Consider the following 24,324-nt stretch of genomic DNA (forward strand, 5'->3'; position numbering starts at 1 on the left):
GAAAGCTGAGGCAGAGAGGTGTAAAGCCATTTGGCTGGATCACGCAGTTAGTAAAGATAGGAGAGCTGGAACCTGAACCCTGGTCTGACACCAATGCCCAGGCTCTTACTCCTCTGCTATACTGCTGTCTCTGTTGGAGCTCCATTCTGCACTGAGCCACTCTGGAGGAAATGGTAAGGCAACCATTGTAATAGGAACATCAGCAACTGTGTTAAGTGACTGTTGATATCAATTTGTAAATGCAGACCTAAACGGTAATGATATTCTGTTTGTTGTTTGAATGGAGTATAGTAATTGTGGAAACGCACACCTGAACCACTCTGGAAGGCAGCCTAGCCAATGGGCAGACGACCTGAGCTCAAAGTCCAGCTCCACTGCTTTCAATTGTCCAAGCAACTGGTAAATTTCTTAACCTCAGATCCCTCATCTGCTTTAACAACTGACTGAACAACACCCATGAGTATTAAATGGATATTTAATTTAGTATCACACTAGTTACTTGTATCTAGTAAAAAAAAAATAATCATCGTTTTTCTCTCTCTCTACCATATTTATTTGGTCAACCAAGAAAAAAAGTTATCGTGAATAATGAAGTGTGAGATTTCTTGTTAACAAAGAATATTTAAGGACCTGAACTTTGCATGTTTCAGGAAAATAAAGGACACTAAAGGGAGAATGGGTAGAACAATAATAGAATTCTAATTCCTTTCTTCCTGTGAGGTCCCTCTCTGGCACATTTCTTCTCTTATTAAAATGGTCCTTTAGTTCTCACTTCCTTAATTCATTTTTTTTTCCTGGCTTTGGTAAAAGCATATACCCTTCATGAATTATCTTCCCATATCCCAAGGGACTGTCCCTTGACTGTCCTATAGCCCAAGAGACCTATTCGGGCTCTGTTGAGTAGTTTGGCCTTTTTGACTGACTCTACCCTCTGCCCCCAACCAAATTCCACCTTTTGGCTCAAAAGCTTTTGCACAGCAAACCTAACAGACTTTTCTTATGCGAATCTTAGAATTATAATATCTCTGTGCTTCCAGCATCAGAACAGTGCCTGACACATGAAAAGTCACTCAAGAAATGTTTGCCAAGTACCTAAGAGAATGAAGAGCCGAGGGTGGGCATGAGCTGCAGTCAACCTGGCTGAGTGTTCCTGGCTGCACCTGGTCTGCAGAGAACTGTGCATACGATGCAGGGCCCAGCTCGGCCAAACACCTGCTTATTTAACCTGGATTTAATCAGGAAGCCCTGAGTGTTGGTTTCAGCCTGAGACTGATGTTTTAAAATTCCTTATATTTCCTGACATTGACTGTTACTCACGTGTCCTGGCAGAGCAGACAGAGGTCCTGCTATGCAAGCTGGAAAAACCTCCACAAAGTTATCTCTCTTAGGAAACTCTGAAAGGCACTTTAGCACCATAATAATAGTGCAGTTTCCTCTGGAAGAAAGCCGTGTGATAGAGAAAGCTTTGCTAATATGCCCAATTGCTGTGTGATTTAAATCAGACTCTCTCAAAACATTTTACCTGCTTTAATGACTCTTTATCATGCTCTGGTGGTGTTATCTTTATTTTAAAAAACCAGAAAGCAGAGCCACTGAGGAAAAAGGATCTACAAGAGAGACAAATTGTGTGACATAATTAAGGTATCAGAATTCAGAAATGGCTGAACTGGGGGAGGAGAAAGAGAGGAGGAAGGAGAGAGATAGATGGACGAGGAGAAAAGCTGAGAACAAAAGAAAACAGGTATCTTCTCTGCATCTGTGAGTTTCACATCCTTCCCTCACCTTTTATGCAGAACAGACTAATAGCCGAGCTAGCAGCCGCCTGGCGGATGGAGGTGTCACAGGAGTGAGGTGTCACAGGAGTGAGGAACCAGGAGGCCGAGGAGTGAGCCGATTTTAAAGTTCTCTGGTGCCTGCGGGACTAAGGGGGACCCCAAGGTGACGGGGTGGCTTGACGATGTCCCAGGATAGTCCCAACGCTGGATATTAAGTCCCTTGTTCCTTCTGTGCAGGCCCTTAGAATAGAATGGACTCTTGGACTTTAAGGGCAGTGGTCAAGTAAGCGAGCAAGCGAGCAAAGACGCTCTGGGTTAGGACAGACCTGGCTGGTGGTTCTCCGGAAAGACCCCACCCGGGACTGGAGATCCGTCACGCACAAGTTTTGGATTCCAGCGGCCTCAGGGGTCCCTGCTGTTAGCAAGCAATGCCATCCATCCATTTTAGGGGCTTCCTTACCTCACTGTCGTTTGTCAGCACTTTCGCGGTGATCTGGAAGGCTCTTTCCCTTTCCCACTCTTTTTGTGAAACAAGCCACATTCGGAGAAGCTGTTGGTCAAAAAGTAAAAGTCTTTCCTTAGTATCCTCGTATTCATTCGCTCTCGTTCTCTCGCTCTCGCTCTGCCTCCTCTGGAACAGGGTGCTGGCCTCCCCACAAACCCTTTTTAAGTGGGCTGGCCCTACGTGGTGGGCCACGTGGGTCGCGCTGGACGAGTCCCTGTGACGAGGATGAGGCAGAGTTTGGAGGGTGCCTTGGAGCACCGATTAGGGACTATGGGAGTCAGTTTGAGCAGTGGCCCTACTCACGTTGACCATTTCTTGACAGTCCTCTGCTTTCACGTTATGCTACATCATGGTCCTCAGCAGCTTCCCCAGAGCATCCATGGATCGTTCGTAGAGAAACTGAAATCAAAGTGAGTGTGAGGGTCAGGCCGAGGGGAGCAAGTTCATTCATTCTACTCCACTCTGCACTCCCCTCGGGCCTCGCCCCCTCATACATGAATGTGCTCCGTGTCTGTGTCTGTCTTGCCCTCATTTTTGAGTTTTTCCAGAGGTGGAAGGGGCAGCAGCTTCCGGATATTCTCCTCAAGAATATTAAGATGGTCATTCAGTGAGAGCTGAGGTTTCAGTTTACTGAAACGAGAACCACGGGGAGGAGTGGATATTATGTGACAAACAAAACATAACCCAGTAGAATTCCCAAGAACTGCCAGTCTGAAGGGGCTGAAGGGGTCAGGTACATTTCTGATGGGCTGGGATGTTGAGGGAGGTGGTGATGGAAGTAGAGAGAGATTGGGGACATAGAACCAGACTGTAGCGGTGGGCATAGTCCACACGCTTCAGGTCTAATTTATTAGAGTGATAAGCAAACCATCACTTGGTTTGCATTACTTTACCCTTTACTATATGATCTAACATTAATCTACTTGTTTTCTTCAGCACTTGACTATGTGTGCGTGTGTGTGTGTGTGATAGAGAGAGAGAGAGAGAGAGAGAGAGAGAGATTGATTCTAAGTTTGGAGCAGTGAGTTTTATAAATTTCATATGTCCTCTCATGTTATATGTACTGTCACACATACTATAGGTTCTTATAAATGCACAAGTGAATAAATGATAATGGAATCTTCCTTCTTTTGTTCCTTTCTTTCCTTCCTCTCCCTCTTTCTTTCTTTCTGACATATACTATAGACATTACGAGGATATAAACAAACCTGGACATAACTTGGAAAAATGTAAATGTTCAATAAACATGAGAAACTCCATTTGTTATTAAATAAGTGTAAATTAAGACAATACAATACCACTTGTCAGCAACCAAATTAACAAAGAAGTTAAAAATGATGACACTGTCAGAGAAAGGTGAAATTGGTTCTCTCACTGGAGAGTAAAAGTCAGTAACAGCTGGGACAACTCTATTGAAAGTGTTAAATGTGTTGATAGATGCTGAATAATCTTCTCATCCTTACCGTCTGGCTGGCTGTTTAAAAAACTCAACTTATTGAGCTATAATTTATGCACAACCAGCTGCATCCATTAAAGTGTGCAATCAAATGAGTTTCATACTCATGGAACCACCACTATAATCAATATAGAACATTGCTATCATCCCCCAGTTTTTCCTCATGCTTCTTTGCAGCTCGTCTCTTCCTCTACCCTGGCCCAAGGCAACCACTGATTTGCTTTCTGCCATTAGAGATTAGTTTGCAAGTTCTACAGGTGTCTTGTCCATGTGAGGATAGCCATTAGCAACATGTGGCTATTGAACACTTGAGTTGTGGCTGGTTTGATTTAAAATAGGCTGTAATTGTAAAACACACTGGATTTTGAAGATTTAGTATGAAAATCATGTAAATTATTTTATTACGTCTTTATTTTAAATACTTGAAATAATATACTGAATATATTAGATTAAAATTAATTATTAAAATTAATTTAACTTGTTTCTTTTTACACGTTTAAAAGTGGCTACTAGAAAATTTTAACTGACATATGTAACTTGTATTATACTTTATTTCTACTTGACAATACTGTTCTGGAGCCTGGTTAATTCTTAATTGATCTTCAAGATTTATTTGCACTTTCTTTAAACCTCCCTCATCTTTGTAAACATGGCAGCTTGTGCCTTCCCTTATTTTGCTTCTTATCGAGTTTTAGAGAAATTATGTGAATGTGTTTTGCATTTATTTCCCCTAGTTGACTAAAACTCCTTCAGAGCAAGGCCGTATTTTGTTCAACATTGTCCTTTTAGAACCTAGCTCAGTGTCTGATACGTGGATGCAACTCAATAATATTTATTGAAACGAATTGTCAACTTTTATAATTAGAAGTTCAGAGAACACTTTTTGCACAAGGGTGTTCACCAAAGTATTACTTATAGTTTTTAAAAACAAGAAATAATTAAATGTAGCAATAGGAGGTTGATTAATAATTAAATGTAACAATATGAGGCATATCTATGTACCAAGATATTAGGCAGCCATTAAAAATGATGTTTGTTACCTCAACATAATAAATGCCACATATGAAAAGCCTACAGCTAACATCATGCACAATGGTGAAAGACTGAAAACTTTCCCTCTAAGATCAGGAACAAGACAAAGATGCCACTTCTATTTAACATAATACTGGAAGTTCCAGCCAGAGCAATTAGATAAGAAAAATAAATAAAAGGCATCCAGATTGGAAAGGTGAAGTAAATTATCTCTGTCTGCAGATGACATGATCTTATACATAGAGAATCCTAAAGAATCTACAAAAAATATTAAAACTAATAAGCAAATTCATCAAAGTTGCAGAATACAGGGACTTCCCTGGTGGCTCAGTGGTTAAGAATCCTCCTGCCAATGCAGGGGACAAGGGTTCAAGCCCTGGTCCGGGAAGATCCCACATGCCATGGAGCAACTAAGCCTGTGTGCCACAACTACTGAGCCTGTGCTTTAGGGCCTGAGTGCCACAACTACTGAGCCCACGTGCTGCAACTATGGAAGCCTACGTGCCTAGAGCCCGTTCTCCGCAACAAGAGAAGCCACCGCAGTGAGAAACCCGTATACCACAACAAAGAATAGCCGCCGCTTGACGCAACTAGAGAAAGCCTATGCACAGCAACAAAGACCCAACGCAGCCTCAAAAAAAAAAAGTTGGGGAATACAAAATCAACACACAAAACTCAGTTGCATTTTTATACACTTAAACAATGAATCATCAAAAAAAGAAATTAACAGTTCCATTTACAATAGCATCAGAAAGAATAAAATACTTAGGAATAACCAAGAAGGTGAAAGACTTGTACACTGAAAACCACAAAATGTTGCTGAAGGAAATTAAAGAGACACAAATAAAGAGAAAGACATTCCATGTCCTTGGATTTGAGTATTTATTATTGTTAAGATGTCCATACAAAGCAGTCTACATATTTAATGGAGTTCCTATCAGAATCCCAATGACACTTTTTGAAGACATAGAATAATCCATCCTAAAACTCATGTGGAATCTCAAGTGACCCCAAGTAGCCAAAACAATCTTGAAAAAGAACAAAGTTGGAGATCTCACACTTCCTGGTTTCAAAACTTATTACACGACCACAGCAATCAAACCAGTATAGTATTGGCATAAATAAACAGACATACAGACCAATGGAATACAATGGAGATCCCAGAAATAAACTCTAGTATATATGGTCAGATGATTTCCAACAAGGGTTCCAAGACCATTCAGAGGGGAATGATATTGGATTTGGAAATGATTTCTTGGGTATGACACTAAAAGCACAGATGATGAAAGTACAAATAGACAAATGGGCCTACATCAAAATTAAAAACTTCTGTGCATCAAGAACACAATTTAGAGTAAAAGACAACCTATGGAATGAGAGAAGATATTTGCAAATCATATATCTAATAAGGGGTTAATAACCTTACAGAGAATAGAAAGAATATAAAATATATAAATAACTCCTACAACTCAGCAACAACAAAAAGAAAGAACCAAAAAAAAGGGACAAAGGATTGAACAGACATTTTTCCAAAGAAGATATACAAATAGGCAATAAGGCTATGAAAAGAGGCTCGAAGTCATTAATCATTAGGGAACGGCAACTCAAAGCCACAATGAGATACCATCTCACACCCATTAGGATGGCTACTGTAAAAACAAACAAACAGAAAATAACAAAGTGATGGCAAGGATACAGAAAAATTAGAACCCTTGTGCACTGATGGTGGGAATGTAAAGTAGTGTCACTGCCAGAGAAAACAGTATGGTGGTTACTCTAAAGATAAAAATAGGCTTGACATATGATCCAACAGGCCTACTTATGGGTATATACCCCAAATAATTAAAAGCAGGGTCTGGAAGAAATATCTGTGCACCCATGTTCATAGCAGTGTTATTTACAATAGCCAAAATGTGAAAAACACCCATCAGATGAACGTCCAACAGATGAATGGATTAACAAAATATGGTATACACATAGAATGGAATATTGTTCAGCCTTAAAAAAGGAATGATATTCTGATTCATGCTACAACATGGATGGACCCTGAAGACATTGTTCTAAGGGAAATAAGCCAGGTGTCAAAAGATAAATACTGTATGATGCCACTTACATGAGTTACCTAAAGTATAAAATTCACAGAGACAGAAAGTAGAATGGTAGCTGCCAGGGCTGGTGGAAGGAGGGAATGAAGAGTTGTTTAACGGGTACAGAGCTTCAGTTTTGCAAGATGAAAAGAGTTCTGGAGATTGCTTTGCACAACAATGTAAAAGTACTTAACACACTGAACTGTACACTTAAAAATGGCTCAGATGATAAACATGTATACTTTACCACAATCAAAAATTTAAAAAATTAATAAAAAACGACTGATGTCTGTGAAGAGTTGGTAATAACATTGGAATATGTAAGATGAGGTGAGAAAAAAAAAACAGGATAAAAAATCATATGCAGAGTAGAATCTCAACTCTGTAACCAACATGGAAGACTAGAAATAAAGACCTGGAAATATACCAAAATGTTGATAATAAGGGGGGGAGGATTGGGATGATTTTTATCATTTTTAAAAACTTTCTATAGTTTCCAGGTTTTAACAGTGAACTTCTATTTCTTTTACTGCAGGGGAAAAATATTATTTTAAAAACGTGCTTAAAATTATTATCTTCAGGTTTATTGCTGCTAACCAAACTAGGGTGTGATTAAGGGTTTCATATATTTCTAATGGGACGATTAAAATTTGCCTACAGGCCAAGATAAATTATTTTTGCACAGAAGTTTCAGTCCTCATACATCAGTAAGTCTGACTCTTGTAAGCAGCTCCGCTAGTCCCTGTGAGTCAACAAATGATCAGGCTCTCAGTCAATTCTGTCACTCTGGAAAGAGAAAAAGCCCCCATTTGAAATAACCTATTGATGAACTGTGTTCATGTTTGATCGGTGCACTAGAGTCTGCACCGATCGATAAGTCAGTTGATCAGAATGAGGATATGGGGGAGGAAATATTTTTTCAATGAGAACAAACAAAAAATTCTCTACCTGAGGTATCTGATGGCGATTAAGACTTTCCACCGAACAGGGCTAGCCAAGGAATCCAGGGGCTCATCCCTGATGAAGTCCTGCAACACAGACAAGGAGGTAAACTGTCTCAGGAAGGACCAGGGGAGTTTCTAGACACAAAGAGGTGGAAACCTCATCGGACCGTTGGGCACCCTCAGGCGGAAATACGCCCAAGGTTTGTTCTTCGGGACTGGTGAGTTTTACCCATTACCTGCACTCTTGGTAATGAACTTCTCAGGGTTTTGCCCATATCCTCCCTGCACACTCACCAGCGTGTAACTCAGCAGCACCTCCTTGTAGGAAGACTTGAACTTCTCATCCTCAGCATCTTGGACAGCAATGCCAGTTTCCGTGATACTTCTTATAAAACTCATCTGCAGATCCATGTCCTAAAGCAAAATGACTCACAGTGCAAGCCAGGGTCTTAGACACCACACCCGGCTCTACAAATAGGGTTGAAATATGTGCCCAGACAGCAGTGACACTCTGCTCCTTTTGCCATCTCCACCTTAGTCTCGGATCCAAGTTGCAGGGAAGTTGAGAAACTAAGGTCAATCTCCAGCCCCTCCAGCTCCCATCATAAACTGAGGTTTCTCTAGAGCAGTGGCTTTCAAACATTTTTGATCAGAAATCAAAATAGGAAACAGTTTACGATTCTACCCAGTACTTACATGCACAATATAGTGAATATATATATATAAAATACATAACTGAAATAAAAGTTTTATGATATTTATTATTGCTATGTGCAATGTACTCTTCTATTTCTCTTTTATTTCATTACAAACATTTTGCTGGTTTTGATCTATTAGCTATATTAAATTGATTTCATGATCTACTGGTGGTTTACAACCCACAGTTCTAAGAACACTGTTCTAGTTTACAGTCTAACTTCCAAACCACCTAGAACCAAATACAGCTCCTTGTTCTGTCTTAAATTAGGTTCAGGGTTCCTGGCTTCAGAACTGGATTAATTAGTTATATTTTGGGATCTTTTCCTGTGGAATCAAATCAAGAGAACATTTATGCTTACTGTACTTCCAGGGAGCATAATTTGTATTCAAATATATTTATACTCAAACACAGGTATTCAAATATATCACATATGCTGCATACCTTGTTCATCACAGCCATGCCCAGAACCTGGAAAAAATCAAAGGCAGAAGCAGACACTAGAGCAGCAGTTAGAGTTCCCTCATCCCAACAAAAAGACCGACCCATCAACCTGAAGGACAACAGTGAAGTAGGATGCCGAGTCCTTCCAACTGGTGGGAGCTGTTGCCTCCCTCCCCCAGTTTCAAAGGGAGACCCTGTACACTGGTAGATTCTTTGCCCTGGGTGAATCATGACTAAACGACAGAAAGCAGCATAAAGATGTCAAGCCTTTGGGCTTCAGCCTTCTCATTTTAAAGAGGCTCTATCAGACTTTGGTAAGAAAAAGGGTATTAAAGCTCTTGGCAGAAAAAGCGGTGAAAAGTTATAAAATGAAAGTTAATAGGGCAGCTGACTTTGGAATTGAGATATAGTTAGTTCTGCGACAACGCCTGTGTTGAAAATGGCAAATTTGTTTCAACGAAATTGATACATGAGGGAATACTTTTAGCATATTCTGAATTTTGAGTTTGCTTATGAACAGTTTTGTCCGTGAGAGCAAAAAGGTACAACAGTTGAACTGAGCCGCATAGGAAGACTTGTGCACATACCTCGAATATCCGTCAGTTTACTGTGTGTGATGAGCTGCTCTCATTCAAGTCTGGCATTACAGCTGTTTGTCAGATTTCAGATAACCCTCTTTCCCACCACCATTTCATAGTAGCTCATAAATTGCACAGCTGACTTCAGGTGTTTTGCAAGGAAACGTGCCGTCATTTCTTGGTAGTATTTATATATTTCCTAAATGTTTTTTAAATTACTTTTGAAAATTTAATTCCGTTTTTTTTTTAATGTGTCATTGATGGGGTTTTTTTGAATGTTGTTCCCCTCACCCCATTTCTCCCATAATCCCTGTGGTTTTTCTGGTACTATCTTGTGCAAATGTTACCTTATAGCAGAACTGACCTCAAAGTGTCCAGTGATCTTTTTTTTTTTTTTTTTTTGCGGTATGCGGGCCTCTCACTGTTGTGGCCTCTCCCGTTGCGGAGCACAGGCTCCAGACGGGCAGGTTCAGCGGCCATGGCTCACGGGCCTAGCTGCTCCACGGCATATGGGATCTTCCCAGACTGGGGCACGAACCCATGTCCCCTGCATCAGCAGGCGGACTCTCAACCACTGCGCCACCAGGGAAGCCCCAGTGCTCTTTATCTGAAACATCTTTGTCTCTTTCCTTTTTTATTTTTATAATGATTTTCCTCAATGATGGACTAAATATTAATGTAACATAAAACGTCTTTGAAAATTTTGTTTTCAGTTCTCATCATTGCTTATCAAATTTTGGGTATGTCAGAATCACTTTTTGAGGAAGGTGTTAAAATTACAAATTCAGTGATCCATCCCTGAAGACTGATTCATTAGGGATCTCCATTTTTAACAGGCTTTCCAGGTAATTCTCATGCAGCTGAGGTGTGAGGATCACTGCCCTACATCCTTCCACTAGCATGTACCTATATCTACAATACCGTGAGCTCCCTATGAGTCCATTCTTCTCACCTACACACATGAATAAATGTCAAGAGCACAGATTTATCAAATAGGTGGTTTGTGGAGGACACAGAAGAGGAGATAAAGGAACATAGTGTACAATCCCTAACATCAAGGTGCTGTCAATCTAATGGGAGAAGCAGATGTGCAGGTAATCAACGAAAACCCCTAAACCTGGCTGTGAATAAGAATCATTCATAAACCTTTAAAAAATACAAATGGCAGACCCCACCCCAGACTTACTGAGGCAGCCTCCCTGGATAATGACTCTGGGAAGCCATATTTTAAACCTGATTGCTAGGTGGGTCTTAGGTGGCTAACTTGGTACTAATCAGCAAAGTGGCTGAACTGACAACCTGTAGAAAGCATTTTGTTAAAGATACAAAAAGTGCTATGGGGGACAGAAATGATTGGATGAATTCCAACTCGGTTTTGTGGTTCCGAGGCAGAAGCATCCTTGGCATGTTGAGGAGTGTCAAGGATGGTCAGCGTGGCTGGGATGATGGTGGAGGGGAAATTAGTACAACTTGAGGTGGACTGAGTAGATTGACAAGTGATGCATTTTATTCACTTAAAAATACATAAATGGCTCTATTTGTGAGACACTCTTTTAGATGGCTTATAAGTATTACCCTATAAAAGGTTAAACAGCTACCATTAGCAGCTCATCAGAGACTATTACAGGGAAGTAATAAGCCAGCTGCCCTAATGTAGTACAGGAGTCATTGCTTTAAGTTTAAATGAGGGTGAGATCATGGTGGGTACGACTGGTCTAGGAAGGCAGTGCGGGAGTGGTGGGATGTGAACTGCCCAAGGTCTTAAGAAAGAAACAAATCACTCAACTCTGTTTCATAATAAAATGTTCTCTTTCCGTAAGTTCTCATCCTCCAAACATACTATACCATACCCTATCTTTCCTTTGGTCTGTGTCCTTTGAGCATGAAGATTTCCAAGAGCTGAGTCCCTCCAAGTTTTGGGAACCCCAGCCTTGGAAATCGAGGTGGCCCTGTGTTGGTTGTTACCTGAGAGCACTGGCCATAAAGAAACGACTTGGGATACAATGTCTTGATCAAGCCTGGGGAGGAGCTGCCTCTTGGGAGCATGGAGGGCCACGGCTCCATAGATTACCATGACGTCAGTCTTGGTCAGGCTCTTTTTCCCAGAGAAAATACCCTGAAGAGGAGGAAAGAGAGACATAAAAAATATGACTGAAGGAGTTTCTTTTTCTCTCATGTTTTTTCTTAATTCTATGGGCCGCTAGGGAGTTAAGAAATGGGACTGAGATTATTACAATTAGTCTGAAGCTGACACTCTTGCCTATATAAATTTAAACACACAGGACGGTGTTGTGGATCTATCAGGCGTTAAGAGAGGTACCTGTGAGAAGGCTTGCATTAAATTTTACTCAGTAAATTCTTCTCCTTTAGGGGAAGCAGAGTGTACACAATGGAAACTCTCCATGAGGCCTGAGCAGCTGGGACAAACCTAGGCACACACAGAGCTCCTTAGGGCCTCCCAGGTCAGCATTAGTGACAGAAAGTGGAGGAGACTTGTTACCTAGCTGGTCATTCTTCAGGGCCTGGGTTCGGACAGTTCTGACCTGGAATAAAGACCTGGGGACGGGAGCAAGTATAATACGGAGAAAGGATATTCACTGAAGCAGTCAGTGTCATTTGCCTTTGCAATGACCAAGGGCTTTGGAGGAGCAAATTCTTTTTACCTTGCATCGATTCATGAAAAACTTTTCCCGATCTTGGAATGTTTTAAGAACTTTTAAAACAATTTCAAAGTGGTTCTTGGCACAGTATCCTAAGATAGATGTTATTCCCTAAAATCAGAAGAGATAGGACATTTTGAGTTTATTCATCTATTCAACAAATATATACTGAGCACCCATTATGTGTCAGGAACTCTTCTAGGTGCAGGGGATACAGGATTGAACAAAACACATCAAACTCCCCAACCTTTTGAGTGTGCAGCGAGGGGAAGTGATGGGGAAGTGACTGAGAAGTGACATAAAGTGAACACAAATTTGGTAAGCATGTAAGTGTAAATGTATAGTATGTCCGAAGGTGATAAGTGCTATGGAGATAAGAAAAGCAAAAAAAAAAAGTAGAAGCTGCACACTGGGGGGAGTTGGCAATATAAATAGGGTGCCCAGAGAAGGCCTCAATACAAGGGTGACATGGAGAAGAGTCCTGAAATAAGCAAGAGACTGAGCCATTGGACTACCTGGGAAGCAGAATTCTAAACAGATGGAGTAAGTGCAAAGGCCCTGAGGTCCGTCGAGGAGGGCAGAAGGAACAATCAAGGGGAAGTGCAGGATGAGGTGAGAGGACGTGGGGGTTGGTCTGAGTAGGGCCTTTCAGGCCACAGCCAGTCATTTGGATTTCTAATCTTAGACTAGTGGGAAGCCAGTGGAGGTTTTTTTGAGCTAGAGTTGACTGTCATTTCTATAGGATCCCTCTCCTGCTGAACGCTTACTGTATCTCAAGTGGCTAAAATGTTGAAATCTGGTAGCTCCTGTCTCATGCTCTGTGGTCATATTCCCCCCTTGCCCACATTCTTCCCACCTCTCTTGCTCGAGGCTCACGTCACCACTGTACCTTCATGGCAGTTTGTTTATGAGTCCTGTTACATTTCATCTGATTGTATAACCCGGCTAGAACCACCATGACCACTGTCACCAAGGTCTCAACCAGCACTGTTCTTAGTCCTCAGATACCAGGCCACATACTCTCCATTGTCAGAAGATGCTTGGAAGAGATCTTTAAAGGCTTGTGGGCTGATGTCTCTGTGTTCCTTGGCCATCGCCTAAGATATAAACCTGTGTCTTTCAGCCTCTGGGTCCTGTCACGCCACAGTGCTCTGTGTTTCTCCTCTCCCAACCCATCTTCCTAATGTTTTAACTCCTTCCCCTACTTTTCCACCTATGTCCCACTGTCCCTCTATCATGTAAGTCTGGCAAAGCCCTGGATAAATCTGACTCCCCATTTGCCGATCACCTGTCCCTACACCTCATCTGCAGGAGGCTACTGGAAAAAAAAGTGACCCCACGGAGAAAATAGGTGCCAGTAGAAGGTGATTTCAACCCCCAATGGGGCCCTCAAATCTGCACAGATGTCCTACATCTTTCCCTGAGTCCATTTTCTCTCTCCAGTTCCTCACAGTTGCAACCTCAGCTCTCTTCTCCTGAAGCTGTTCACTAAGCATTCTCCAAGAATAAGACTTTGAGAAGGGTTCTATTTTCCCTTATTTTACTTGGAAGAACCTGAGGGATGTAGGTAGCATGTTGTAGAGGCAAGATTTGAATCCAGCTAGTCTGACATCAGAATCAGAGCTCAGGTGTCACCTGAGGGAGAGAGTCACGCTCGGGAGATGGAAGGCCAGCAGGCTCAGTGAGACTAAGAAAGTTACACGTTAACACCTTACCCATCCAGAGGTCATTCACTAAGTGACTTGAGTGTGTGGGACACACTCAAGAACTTGAAGTAAAGTTAAGTAAAAGAGGAATTTGAGAAGCTCAAATGGATGTCACAAAGTTCATCTTTTCAAGTTTGTGAACCCCTCAGACGTTGAATGACGGCCATATTGTATGCTTATATCTGAAATAAACTGACATTGTTTCCTAGCCCAGAGCAGAACTAAAAGGGCAATTAGGATGGGAAAAATGGTGCTAGGAATAATGCCAATGAGAAATGTGATGACTGAATATCTGAGAAGGAACAGTTTCAAAAGTTCAGTAAGTCTAGTGGTTTCTAGCCATTTACGATGGGGAAAGGACCCTAAACATCTGAGAATTTCTGAGAAGAGTATATAACAAGACAGACTATGAAAATATATTTTTTACTAGCTGGTCTTTATTAGCCTTGCAGAGTTTTGTTTTTTGTTTTTTTTTTAACAGACATTCTCCTTTTTCTTCCACATTCACATATGCTCTCCAGCTTAGGCTAGGGTAGGGAAGAGGCAAAAACACTTTGCAAAAGCTCTTCAGGTTATACTTATATTTTCTCTAGGTGGAAAACCAATCGTATATAAGCTTACTTTCAGCTTACAAGTTTAATGATTTTGATACTTACAAGCATACTCTTAAGTTATAAAGCCAAGGTCAAAATATATTTAAAATACTCTTGTTAAGTGAGCGATTAAAATTCATTTTTCAATATCTTCACAAACCTGGTTAGATAATGAAGCACTGATATTTAAATAAGGAAGTTTCATTTTTCTGAAAAATTCTGTTGGACTCTCTTGAATGCATGGATAATTCTGAATGAGTAAGACATTAACATAAGAACTGTCAGAGGTTTTCCAGAAGGAATTCATTATCATTATCATGAGAGGAAATTGAAAGAAAGGGGTCCCACCTGGCATTGATCCCCCAGGTGGTTGGGAGCAGCCAGAGCTTCCTTAATCTGTGAGCTTACAAAGTCTGTGTCTTGGCAGGATGCTAAGGTGGTTCCCAAGGCTTTCCAAAGAAATTTCTGGAAAACAAAGGACAAGCAACACAGTTAAAGGTTGGAAAGCAAGACTGATGAAAAATGGAAAGAGTTAAAACAGTCATTTGAAGAAAAGACATTGAGGTAACTTATGACTGCTTACTAACCATGTACTTTCCTATACTGTCTCTTCAAAGTGTCCCCCCCGCCCCGCCCCCCACCAAGGCTCTGTCCTCTACCTGTGTTCTTCTGCTCTCCTCTATGCCATGTGCTCCACCATCATAATACCTTTCACTCTACTGTAATTTTTAATTTTCTTATTTGTCTCTATGCTCAGAACTTCAGTTCTTGGTTGCAGAGGGTCTTATTGATTAATTCCAGTGGACGGTCACTGGTAGCTAATAAGTGCTCATTGCATTAACATGCTCAATAAAATTGGGTAATTTTGAAGATAATGTCATCAGATATTCTCAAACTCCACAGTATATTGACTTAGTTTAGGAGATTTAGAGTATAGTAATTTTGAAAATAATACTTTGTATGCTCTACTATTATCTCTCTCCCAGGAGTAGAGTGAGTTGTCCAGAAGTGCTGCCAGAATGGTATTAGGAGTGAAAAAGAAAATTCACATAGGAACTTTTGCACACGCATTGTGTCTTTAGTACGGAACTCTAAACTGGGGAGGGAAAGCACCCCATGGGGGAACACGGAGGCGGAGCATGTGGGGAATCATTCTGTGGCTTCCATCTCCCTTACAGGTGGTGAGAGTGTTGGATTCATTATGCCAGCCCTACCCTGGTTACTTCTGCAGTGTTGGGATGGAGAAAAGGCAAGTAGGAAAGTCGTGTCTTCCTGTCATCTTTCGTTAGAGGCCATGTATGATGTAGAGCTATGCCTGGAGGTGTGGGGCAGCCCCTCAGTGGCTTGTGTTTGAACAGTATAGCACACTCCTGGTTGTAAATAGGTATATGAACATGTGTGTATATATAGCTATATAATACCAGATTGGCATCTCTTTATTTAGACTGTCCATCTTGTTACACACAGGAGAGTAAAGTGGCCAGTTGGAAGTCCACTCTAAGGACCCTGCAGAGCTCCGAGGATTGTAGCTATGGAGTGGTCATTATTGATCAGAAAGGATGTATGGCACAGGAGGAGAGGAAAATCTAGTAGTAACAAATGAAGTTAAATTAGTACATTCAGGAGAAATTGTACACATTAGTCTGACTTGGGATGAGGGGGGACCTAAGGTGATAAAACAGGTGGAAGAACTACCAGAGTAAGAGTAAAACCAGAGTAAGAATCTGACAAGGTAGCAGCCACTTCACTCTCGGTTGTCCAGGCAAAAGACCCCCATGATCATGGAATCATAATGAGGAAAACTGTTTACAGAACTGGAGTAAATATTAATTGGGGTCAAAGCTGCTAGAGTCTATTTAACTCCATCTTGGGAGAAGGACAGGAAAGAGTCTGGAAAAGTCTTGTGCTGAGAAAAAATTGATTTGATCAGGGGGAAATATGACTTACGTGTGAAGGGCTAGCTAGCCTCAGTGGCCCCCAGTACTGCTGATCTGTTGCTTCTCTGCTGAATTTGGTCAGGTTCAATGTATAGTGCATTCTTACTTGGGGACTTGGCTAGGAATCCCAGAAATCAGAAACCCAGAATTGGGGGAAAAAATGTCATTGATTGCAAAAATAGCCATAACCTTTCTATCCCACCTCTATCCACGCCTCCCTGCTATGGGAGTTTGCAGCTCCTATCAAGATGACTCTATTTCTCCATTCCTTGCATCTGGGCTGGTCTTGTGACTTGCTTTTGTCAATGGAATTGGTAGAAGCAATAGTATGCCCCTTCTGAGCTTAGACCTCAGGAGACATTGCATACTTCATTGCCCCCACCATGAGAGCAAGCCTGGGCTAGCCTGCTGGAGGATGAGGGACTGCAAGTAGCAGAAAAAAGCTGTCCTAGTTAAGATCATCCCAGACCAGCCAATCCCCAGTGCACTGCAGTGAGGCTAGTTGAGATCAGAAGACTGCCCAGTTGAGCCCAACTCAAACTGTCAACTTGCAAAATTGTAAGCTAACTAGGTGCCTGTTATTTTAAGCCACCAGGGGTAGTTTGTTATGCTTCTAAAGCTAGTTGGTACACTTACTTTTCTGGTGTTAAGTGTAAAGGTTTAGAGCCATCTAAGCAGCTCATTGCTTGAATTTCTCTGCCTACTCATACAACCATTATCTTGGACTAATCTTGTGGGTTTGGAAACTGTTGGATGAATGGTACTACCTGAGATGCACAAGGCTAGTTCGTGTATAAGAAGATGAGTCATTGCTCACCAAATTTTTCTGATGGGTGTGTCTGCAGGCTGGATAGACCAATTTGGAGAATCAGTACTGTGTACCAAATTAGAGAGTCAGTCAGTGAGAGGAATTTTGAAAATTACATAGAAGAGTTAGAGGTTGCTAATAAAGAATTTGGGGGAAGAGACACTTAATACTGGGAACACTTAATGACTTAGGAAATGCTTTTTCAGAAAAAAAAATTAGGAATACTATAACCACAATGATAACCACCATCTGCTTTTTATTAAACACATGCCATGTGCCAGGCACTTCACTTGGGACTTTATATACTTTATCTCATTGAACCCTCGTAACACTACAATCCTCAGAGGTAGATAAAATTTCCATTTTGTTGGTGAGTATACTGAGGCTCCAGAGAGGTTAAAAAATTTACCTAAAGCTACATAAGCAGTAAGTAGCAGAAGCTGGATTCAAACCCCATTTGGAATGGATGGTTACAATGTGGAGGGTTTGGTAGAGGTCATGTGGAGAGAGAGGAATGAAAGAAGTGGCCTTTGAGCATTCTTTCTTTTCAAGTTTTTAAAAAATTGTAGGGGACTTCCGGGAAGATGGCGGAAGAGTAAGACGCGGAGATCACGTTCCTCCCCACAGATACACCAGAAATACATCTACGCGTGGAACAACTCCTACAGAGCATCTACTGAACGCTGGCAGAAGACCTCAGACCTCCCAAAAGGCAAGAAACCCCCCACGTACCTGGGTAGGACAAAAGAAAAAACTAAACAGAGACAAAAGGATAGGGACGGGTCCTGCACTAGCGGGAGAGAGCTGTGAAGGAGGAAAAGTGTCCACACACTAGGAAGCCCCTTCGCGGGTGGAGGCTTCGGGAGGCGGAGTGGGGGAGCTTGGGAGCCGCGGAGGAGAGCACAGCAACAGGGGTGCGGAGGGCAAAGCGGACAGATTCCAGCGCAGAGGATCGGGCCGACCGGAACTCGCCAGCCGAGAGGCTTGTCTGCTCGCCCGCCGGGGCGGGCGGGACTGGGAGCTGAGGCTCCGGCTTTTGTCGGAGCGCCGGGAGAGGACTGAGGTTGGCGGCGTGAACACAGCCTGCAGGGCGTTAGTGCACCGCGGCTGGCCGGGAGAGAGTCCAGGGAGAAGTCTGGAACTGCCGAAGAGGCAAGAGACTTTTACGTCCCTCTTTGTTTCCTGGTGCACGAGGAGAGGGGATTAAGAACGCTGCTTGAGAGAGCTCCAGGGACGGGCGCGAGCCGCGGCTAAAAGTGCGGAGCCCAGAGACAGACATGAGACGCTAGGGCCGCTGCTGCCGCCACCGGGAGGCCTGTGTGCGAACACAGGTCACTAGCCACACGCCCTTCCGGGGAGCCTGTGCAGCCCGCCACTGCCAGGGTCCCGGGATCCAGGGACAACTCCCCCGGGAGAACGCACAGGCGCGCCTCAGGCTGCAACGTCTCGCCGGCCTCTGCCACCGCAGGCCCGCCCCACGCTCCGTGCCCCTCCCTACCCCCGGGCCTGAGTGAGCCAGAGCCTCCGAATCAGCGGCTCCTTTAACCCCGTCCTGTCTGAGCAAAGAACAGACGCCCTCCGGCGACCTACACGCACAGGCGGGGCTAAATCCAAAGCTGAGCCCCTGGGAGCTGTGAGAACAAAGACGAGAAAGGGAAATCTCTCCCAGCAGCCTCAGAAGCAGCGGATTAAAGCTCCACAATCAACTTGATATACCCTGCATCTGTGGAATACCTGAATAGACAACCAATCATCCCAAATTAAGGAGCCCTGTGGATGAAAGGCTCTTGGTGCTGCAGCCAGGAGTCAGTGCTGTGCCTCTGAGGTGGGAGAGCCAACTTCAGGACACTGATCCACAAGAGACCTCCCAGCTGCACATAATATCAAACAGCAAAAATTTCCGAGAGATCTCCATCTCAACGCCAGCACCCAGCTTCACTCAACGACCAGCGAGCTACAGTGCTGGACATCCTATGCCAAACAACTAGCAAGACAGGAACACAACCCCACCCATTAGCAGAGAGGTGGCCCAAAATCATAATAAGTCTACAGACACCCCAAAACACACCACCAGACGTGGACCTGCCCACCAGAAAGACAAGATCTAGCCTCATCCACCAGAACACAGGCACTAGTACCCTCCACCAGGAAGCCTACACAACCCACTGAACCAACCTTAGCCACTGGGGACAGACACAAAAAACAACAGGAACTACGAACCTTCAGCCTGCAAAAAAGGAGACCCCAAACACAGTAAGATAAGCAAAATGAAAAGACAGAAAAACACACCGCAGATGAAGGAGCAAGATAAAAACCCATCAGACCTAACAAATGAAGAGGAAATAGGCAGTCTACCTGAAAAAGAATTCAGAATAATGATAGTAAGTTTGATCCGAAATCTTGGAGATAGAATGGACAATAGAATGGACAAAATGCAAGAATCAGTTAACAAGGACCTAGAAGAACTAAAGATGAAACAAGCAACGATGAACAACACAATAAATGAAATTAAAAGTACTCTAGATGGGATCAATAGCAGAATAACTGAGGCAGAAGAACGGATAAGTGACCTGGAAGATAAAATAGTGGAAATAACTACTGCAGAGCAGAATAAAGAAAAAAGAATGAAAAGAACTGAGGACAGTCTCAGAGACCTCTGGGACAACATTAAACGTACCAACATTCGAATTATAGGGGTTCCAGAAGAAGAAGAGAAAAAGAAAGGGACTGAGAAAATATTTGAAGAGATTATAGTTGAAAACTTCCCTAATATGGGAAAGGAAATAGTTAATCAAGTCCAGGAAGCACAGAGAGTCCCATACAGGATAAATCCAAGGAGAAATACGCCAAGACACATATTAATCAAACTGTCAAAAATTAAATACAAAGAAAACATATTAAAAGCAGCAAGGGGAAAACAACAAATAACACACAAGGGAATCCCCATAAGGTTAACAGCTGATCTTTCAGCAGAAACTCTGCAAGCCAGAAGGGAGTGGCAGGACATATTGAAAGTGTTGAAGGAGAAAAACCTGCAACCAAGATTACTCTACCCAGCAAGGATCTCATTCAGATTTGATGGAGAAATTAAAACCTTTAGAGACAAGCAAAAGCTGAGAGAGTTCAGCACCACCAAACCAGCTCTACAACAACTGCTAAAGGAACTTCTCTAGGCAAGAAACACAAAAGAAGGAAAAGACCTACAATAACAAACCCAAAACAATTAAGAAAATGGGAATGGGAACACACATATCGATAATTACCTTAAATGTAAATGGACTAAATGCTCCCACCAAAAGACACAGATTGGCTGAATGGATACAACAACAAGACCCATATATTTGCTGTCTACAAGAGACCCACTTCAGACCTAGAGACACATACAGACTGAAAGTAAGGGGATGGAAAAAGGTATTTCATGCAAATGGAAACCAAAAGAAAGCTGGAGTAGCAATTCTCATATCAGACAAAATAGACTTTAAAACAAAGACTATTAGAAGAGACAAAGAAGGACACTACATAATGATCAAGGGATCGATCCAAGAGGAAGATATAACAATTGTAAATATTTATGCACCCAACATAGGTGCACCTCAATACATAAGGCAAATACTGACAACCATAAAAGGGGAAATCGACAGTAACACATTCATAGTAGGGGACTTTAACACCCCACTTTCACCAATGGACAGATCATCCAAAATGAAAATAAATAAGGAAACACAAGCTTTAAATGATACATTAAATGAGATGGAGTTAATTGATATTTATAGGACATTCCATCCAAAAACAACAGAATACACATTTTTCTCTAGTGCTCATGGAACATTCTCCAGGATAGATCATATCTTGGGTCACAAATCAAGCCTTGGTAAATTTAAGAAAATTGAAATTGTATCAAGTATCTTTTCCGACCACAACGCTATGAGACTCGATATCAATCACAGGAGAAGATCTGTAAAAAATACAAACACATGGAGGCCAAACAATACACTACTTAATAACGAAGTGATCACTGAAGAAATCAAAGGGGAAATCAAAAAATACCTAGAAACAAATGACAATGGAGACACGACGACTCAAAATCTATGGGATGCAGCAAAAGCAGTTCTAAGAGGGAAGTTTATAGCAATACAATCTTACCTTAAGAAACAGGAAACATCTCGAATAAACAACCTAACCTTGCACCTAAAGCAATTAGAGAAAGAAGAACAAAAAACCCCCAAAGTTAGCAGGAGGAAAGAAATCATAAAAATCAGATCAGAAATAAATGAAAAAGAAATGAAGGAAACGATAGCAAAGATCAATAAAACTAAAAGCTGGTTCTTTGAAAGGATAAACAAAATTGATAAACCATTAGCCAGACTCATCAAGAAAAAAAGGGAGAAGACTCAAATCAATAGAATTAGAAATGAAAAAGGAGAAGTAACGACTGACACTGCAGAAATACAAAAGATCATGAGAGATTACTACAAGCAACTCTATGCCAATAAAATGGACAACCTGGAAGAAATGGACAAATTCTTAGAAAGGCACAACCTGCCAAGACTGAATCAGGAAGAAATAGAAAATATGAACAGACCAATCACAAGCACTGAAATTGAAACTGTGATTAAAAATCTTCCAACAAGCAAAAGCCCAGGACCAGATGGCTTCACAGGCGAATTCTATCAAACATTTAGAGAAGAGCTATCACCTATCCTTCTCAGACTCTTCCAAAATATTGCAGAGGGAGGAACACTCCCCAACTCATTCTACGAGGCCACCATCACCCTGATACCAAAACCAGACAAGGATGTCACAAAGAAAGAAAACTACAGGCCAATATCACTGATGAACATAGATGCAAAGATCCTCAACAACATACTAGCAAACAGAATCCAACAGCACATTAAACGGATCATACACCATGATCAAGTGGGGTTTATTCCAGGAATGCAAGGATTCTTCAATATACGCAAATCAATCAACGTGATACACCATATTAACAAATTGAAGGAGAAAAACCATATGATCATCTCAATAGATGCAGAGAAAGCTTTTGACAAAATTCAACACCCATTTATGATAAAAACCCTGCAGAAAGTAGGCATAGAGGGAACTTTCCTCAACATAATAAAGGCCATATATGACAAACCCACAGCCAACATCGTCCTCAATGGTGAAAAACTGAAAGCATTTCCACTAAGATCAGGAACAAGACAAGGTTGCCCACTCTCACCACTCTTATTCAACATAGTTTTGGAAGTTTTAGCCACAGCAATCAGAGAAGAAAAGGAAATAAAAGGAATCCAAATCGGAAAAGAAGAAGTAAAGCTGTCACTGTTTGCAGATGACATGATACTATACATACAGAACCCTAAAGATGCTACCAGAAAACTACTAGAGCTAATCAATGAATTTGGTAAAGTGGCAGGATACAAAATTAATGCACAGAAATCTCTGGCATTCCTATACACTAAGGATGAAAAATCTGAAAGTGAAATCAAGAAAACACTCCCATTTACCATTGCAACAAAAAGAATAAAATACCTAGGAATAAACCTACCTAAGGAGACAAAAGACCTGTATGCAGAAAATTATAAGACACTGATGAAAGAAATTAAAAATGATACAAATAGATGGAGAGATATACCATGTTCTTGGATTGGAAGAATCAACATTGTGAAAATGACTATACTACCCAAAGCAATCTACAGATTCAATGCAATCCCTATGAAACTACCACTGGCATTTTTCACAGAACTAGAACAAAAAATCTCACAATTTGTATGGAAACACAAAAGACCCCGAATAGCCAAAGCAATTTTGAGAACGAAAAATGGAGCTGGAGGAATCAGGCTTCCTGACTTCAGACTATACTACAAAGCTACAGTAATCAAGACAGTATGGTACTGGCACAAAAACAGAAAGATAGATCAATGGAACAGGATAGAAAGCCCAGAGATAAACCCACGCACATATGGTCACCTTATCTTTGACAAAGGAGGCAGAAATGTACAGTGGAGAAAGGACAGCCTATTCAATAAGTGGTGCTGGGAAAACTGGACAGCTACATGTAAAAGTATGAGATTAGATCACTCCCTAACACCATACACAAAAATAAGCTCAAAATGGATTAAAGACCTAAATGTAAGGCCAGAAACTATCAAACTCTTAGAGGAAAACATAGGCAGAACACTCTATGACATAAATCACAGCAAGATCCTTTTTGACCCACCTCCTAGAGAAATGGAAATAAAAACAAAAGTAAACAAATGGGACCTAATGAAACTTAAAAGCTTTTGCGCAGCAAAGGAAACCATAAAGAAGACCAAAAGACAACCCTCAGAATGGGAGAAAATATTTGCAAATGAAGCAACTGACGAAGGATTAATCTCCAAAATTTATAAGCAGCTCATGCAGCTTAATAACAAAAGAACAAACAACCCAATCCAAAAATGGGCAGAAGACCTAAATAGACATTTCTCCAAAGAAGATATACAGAGTGCCAACAAACACATGAAAGAATGCTCAACATCACTAATCATTAGAGAAATGCAAATCAAAACTACAATGAGATATCATCTCACACCAGTCAGAATGGCCATCATCAAAAAATCTAGAAACAATAAATGCTGGAGAGGGTGTGGAGAAAAGGGAACCCTCTTACACTGTTGGTGGGAATGTAAATTGATACAGCCACTGTGGAGAACAGTATGGAGGTTCCTTAAAAAGCTACAAATAGAACTACCATATGACCCAGCAATTCCACTACTGGGCATATACCCTGAGAAAACCATAATTCAAAAAGAGTCATGTACCAAAATGTTCATTGCAGCTCTATTTACAATAGCCCAGAGATGGAAACAACCTAAGTGTCCATCATCGGATGAATGGATAAAGAAGATGTGGCACATATATACAATGGAGTATTACTCAGCCATAAAAAGAGACGAAATTGAGCTATTTGTAATGAGGTGGATAGACCTAGAGTCTGTCATACAGAGTGAAGTAAGTCAGAAAGAGAGAGACAAATACCGTATGCTAACACATATATATGGAATTTAAGAAAAAAATAATGTCATGAAAAACCTAGGGGTGAAACAGGAATAAAGACACA

General features: G+C 41.5%; 1 protein-coding gene across 1 annotated transcript in view; it reads right to left on the minus strand.

The window, feature by feature from the left end:
- MROH2B (maestro heat like repeat family member 2B) overlaps positions 1-24,324 on the minus strand; it is a 68,061-nt gene that overhangs the window by 17,441 nt on the left and 26,296 nt on the right. The window contains 12 exon segments of the mRNA XM_067730210.1: positions 1,783-1,837; positions 1,839-1,913; positions 2,236-2,325; positions 2,584-2,679; positions 2,775-2,910; positions 7,804-7,883; positions 8,094-8,213; positions 8,941-8,967; positions 11,484-11,499; positions 11,501-11,634; positions 12,182-12,289; positions 14,826-14,942. Coding sequence (XP_067586311.1) covers positions 1,783-1,837; positions 1,839-1,913; positions 2,236-2,325; positions 2,584-2,679; positions 2,775-2,910; positions 7,804-7,883; positions 8,094-8,213; positions 8,941-8,967; positions 11,484-11,499; positions 11,501-11,634; positions 12,182-12,289; positions 14,826-14,942 — 1,054 coding nt within the window.

This window comes from Pseudorca crassidens, chromosome 3 (genome assembly GCF_039906515.1).
Source record: "Pseudorca crassidens isolate mPseCra1 chromosome 3, mPseCra1.hap1, whole genome shotgun sequence".
In the NCBI taxonomy this organism is placed as follows: Eukaryota; Metazoa; Chordata; class Mammalia; order Artiodactyla; family Delphinidae; genus Pseudorca; species Pseudorca crassidens.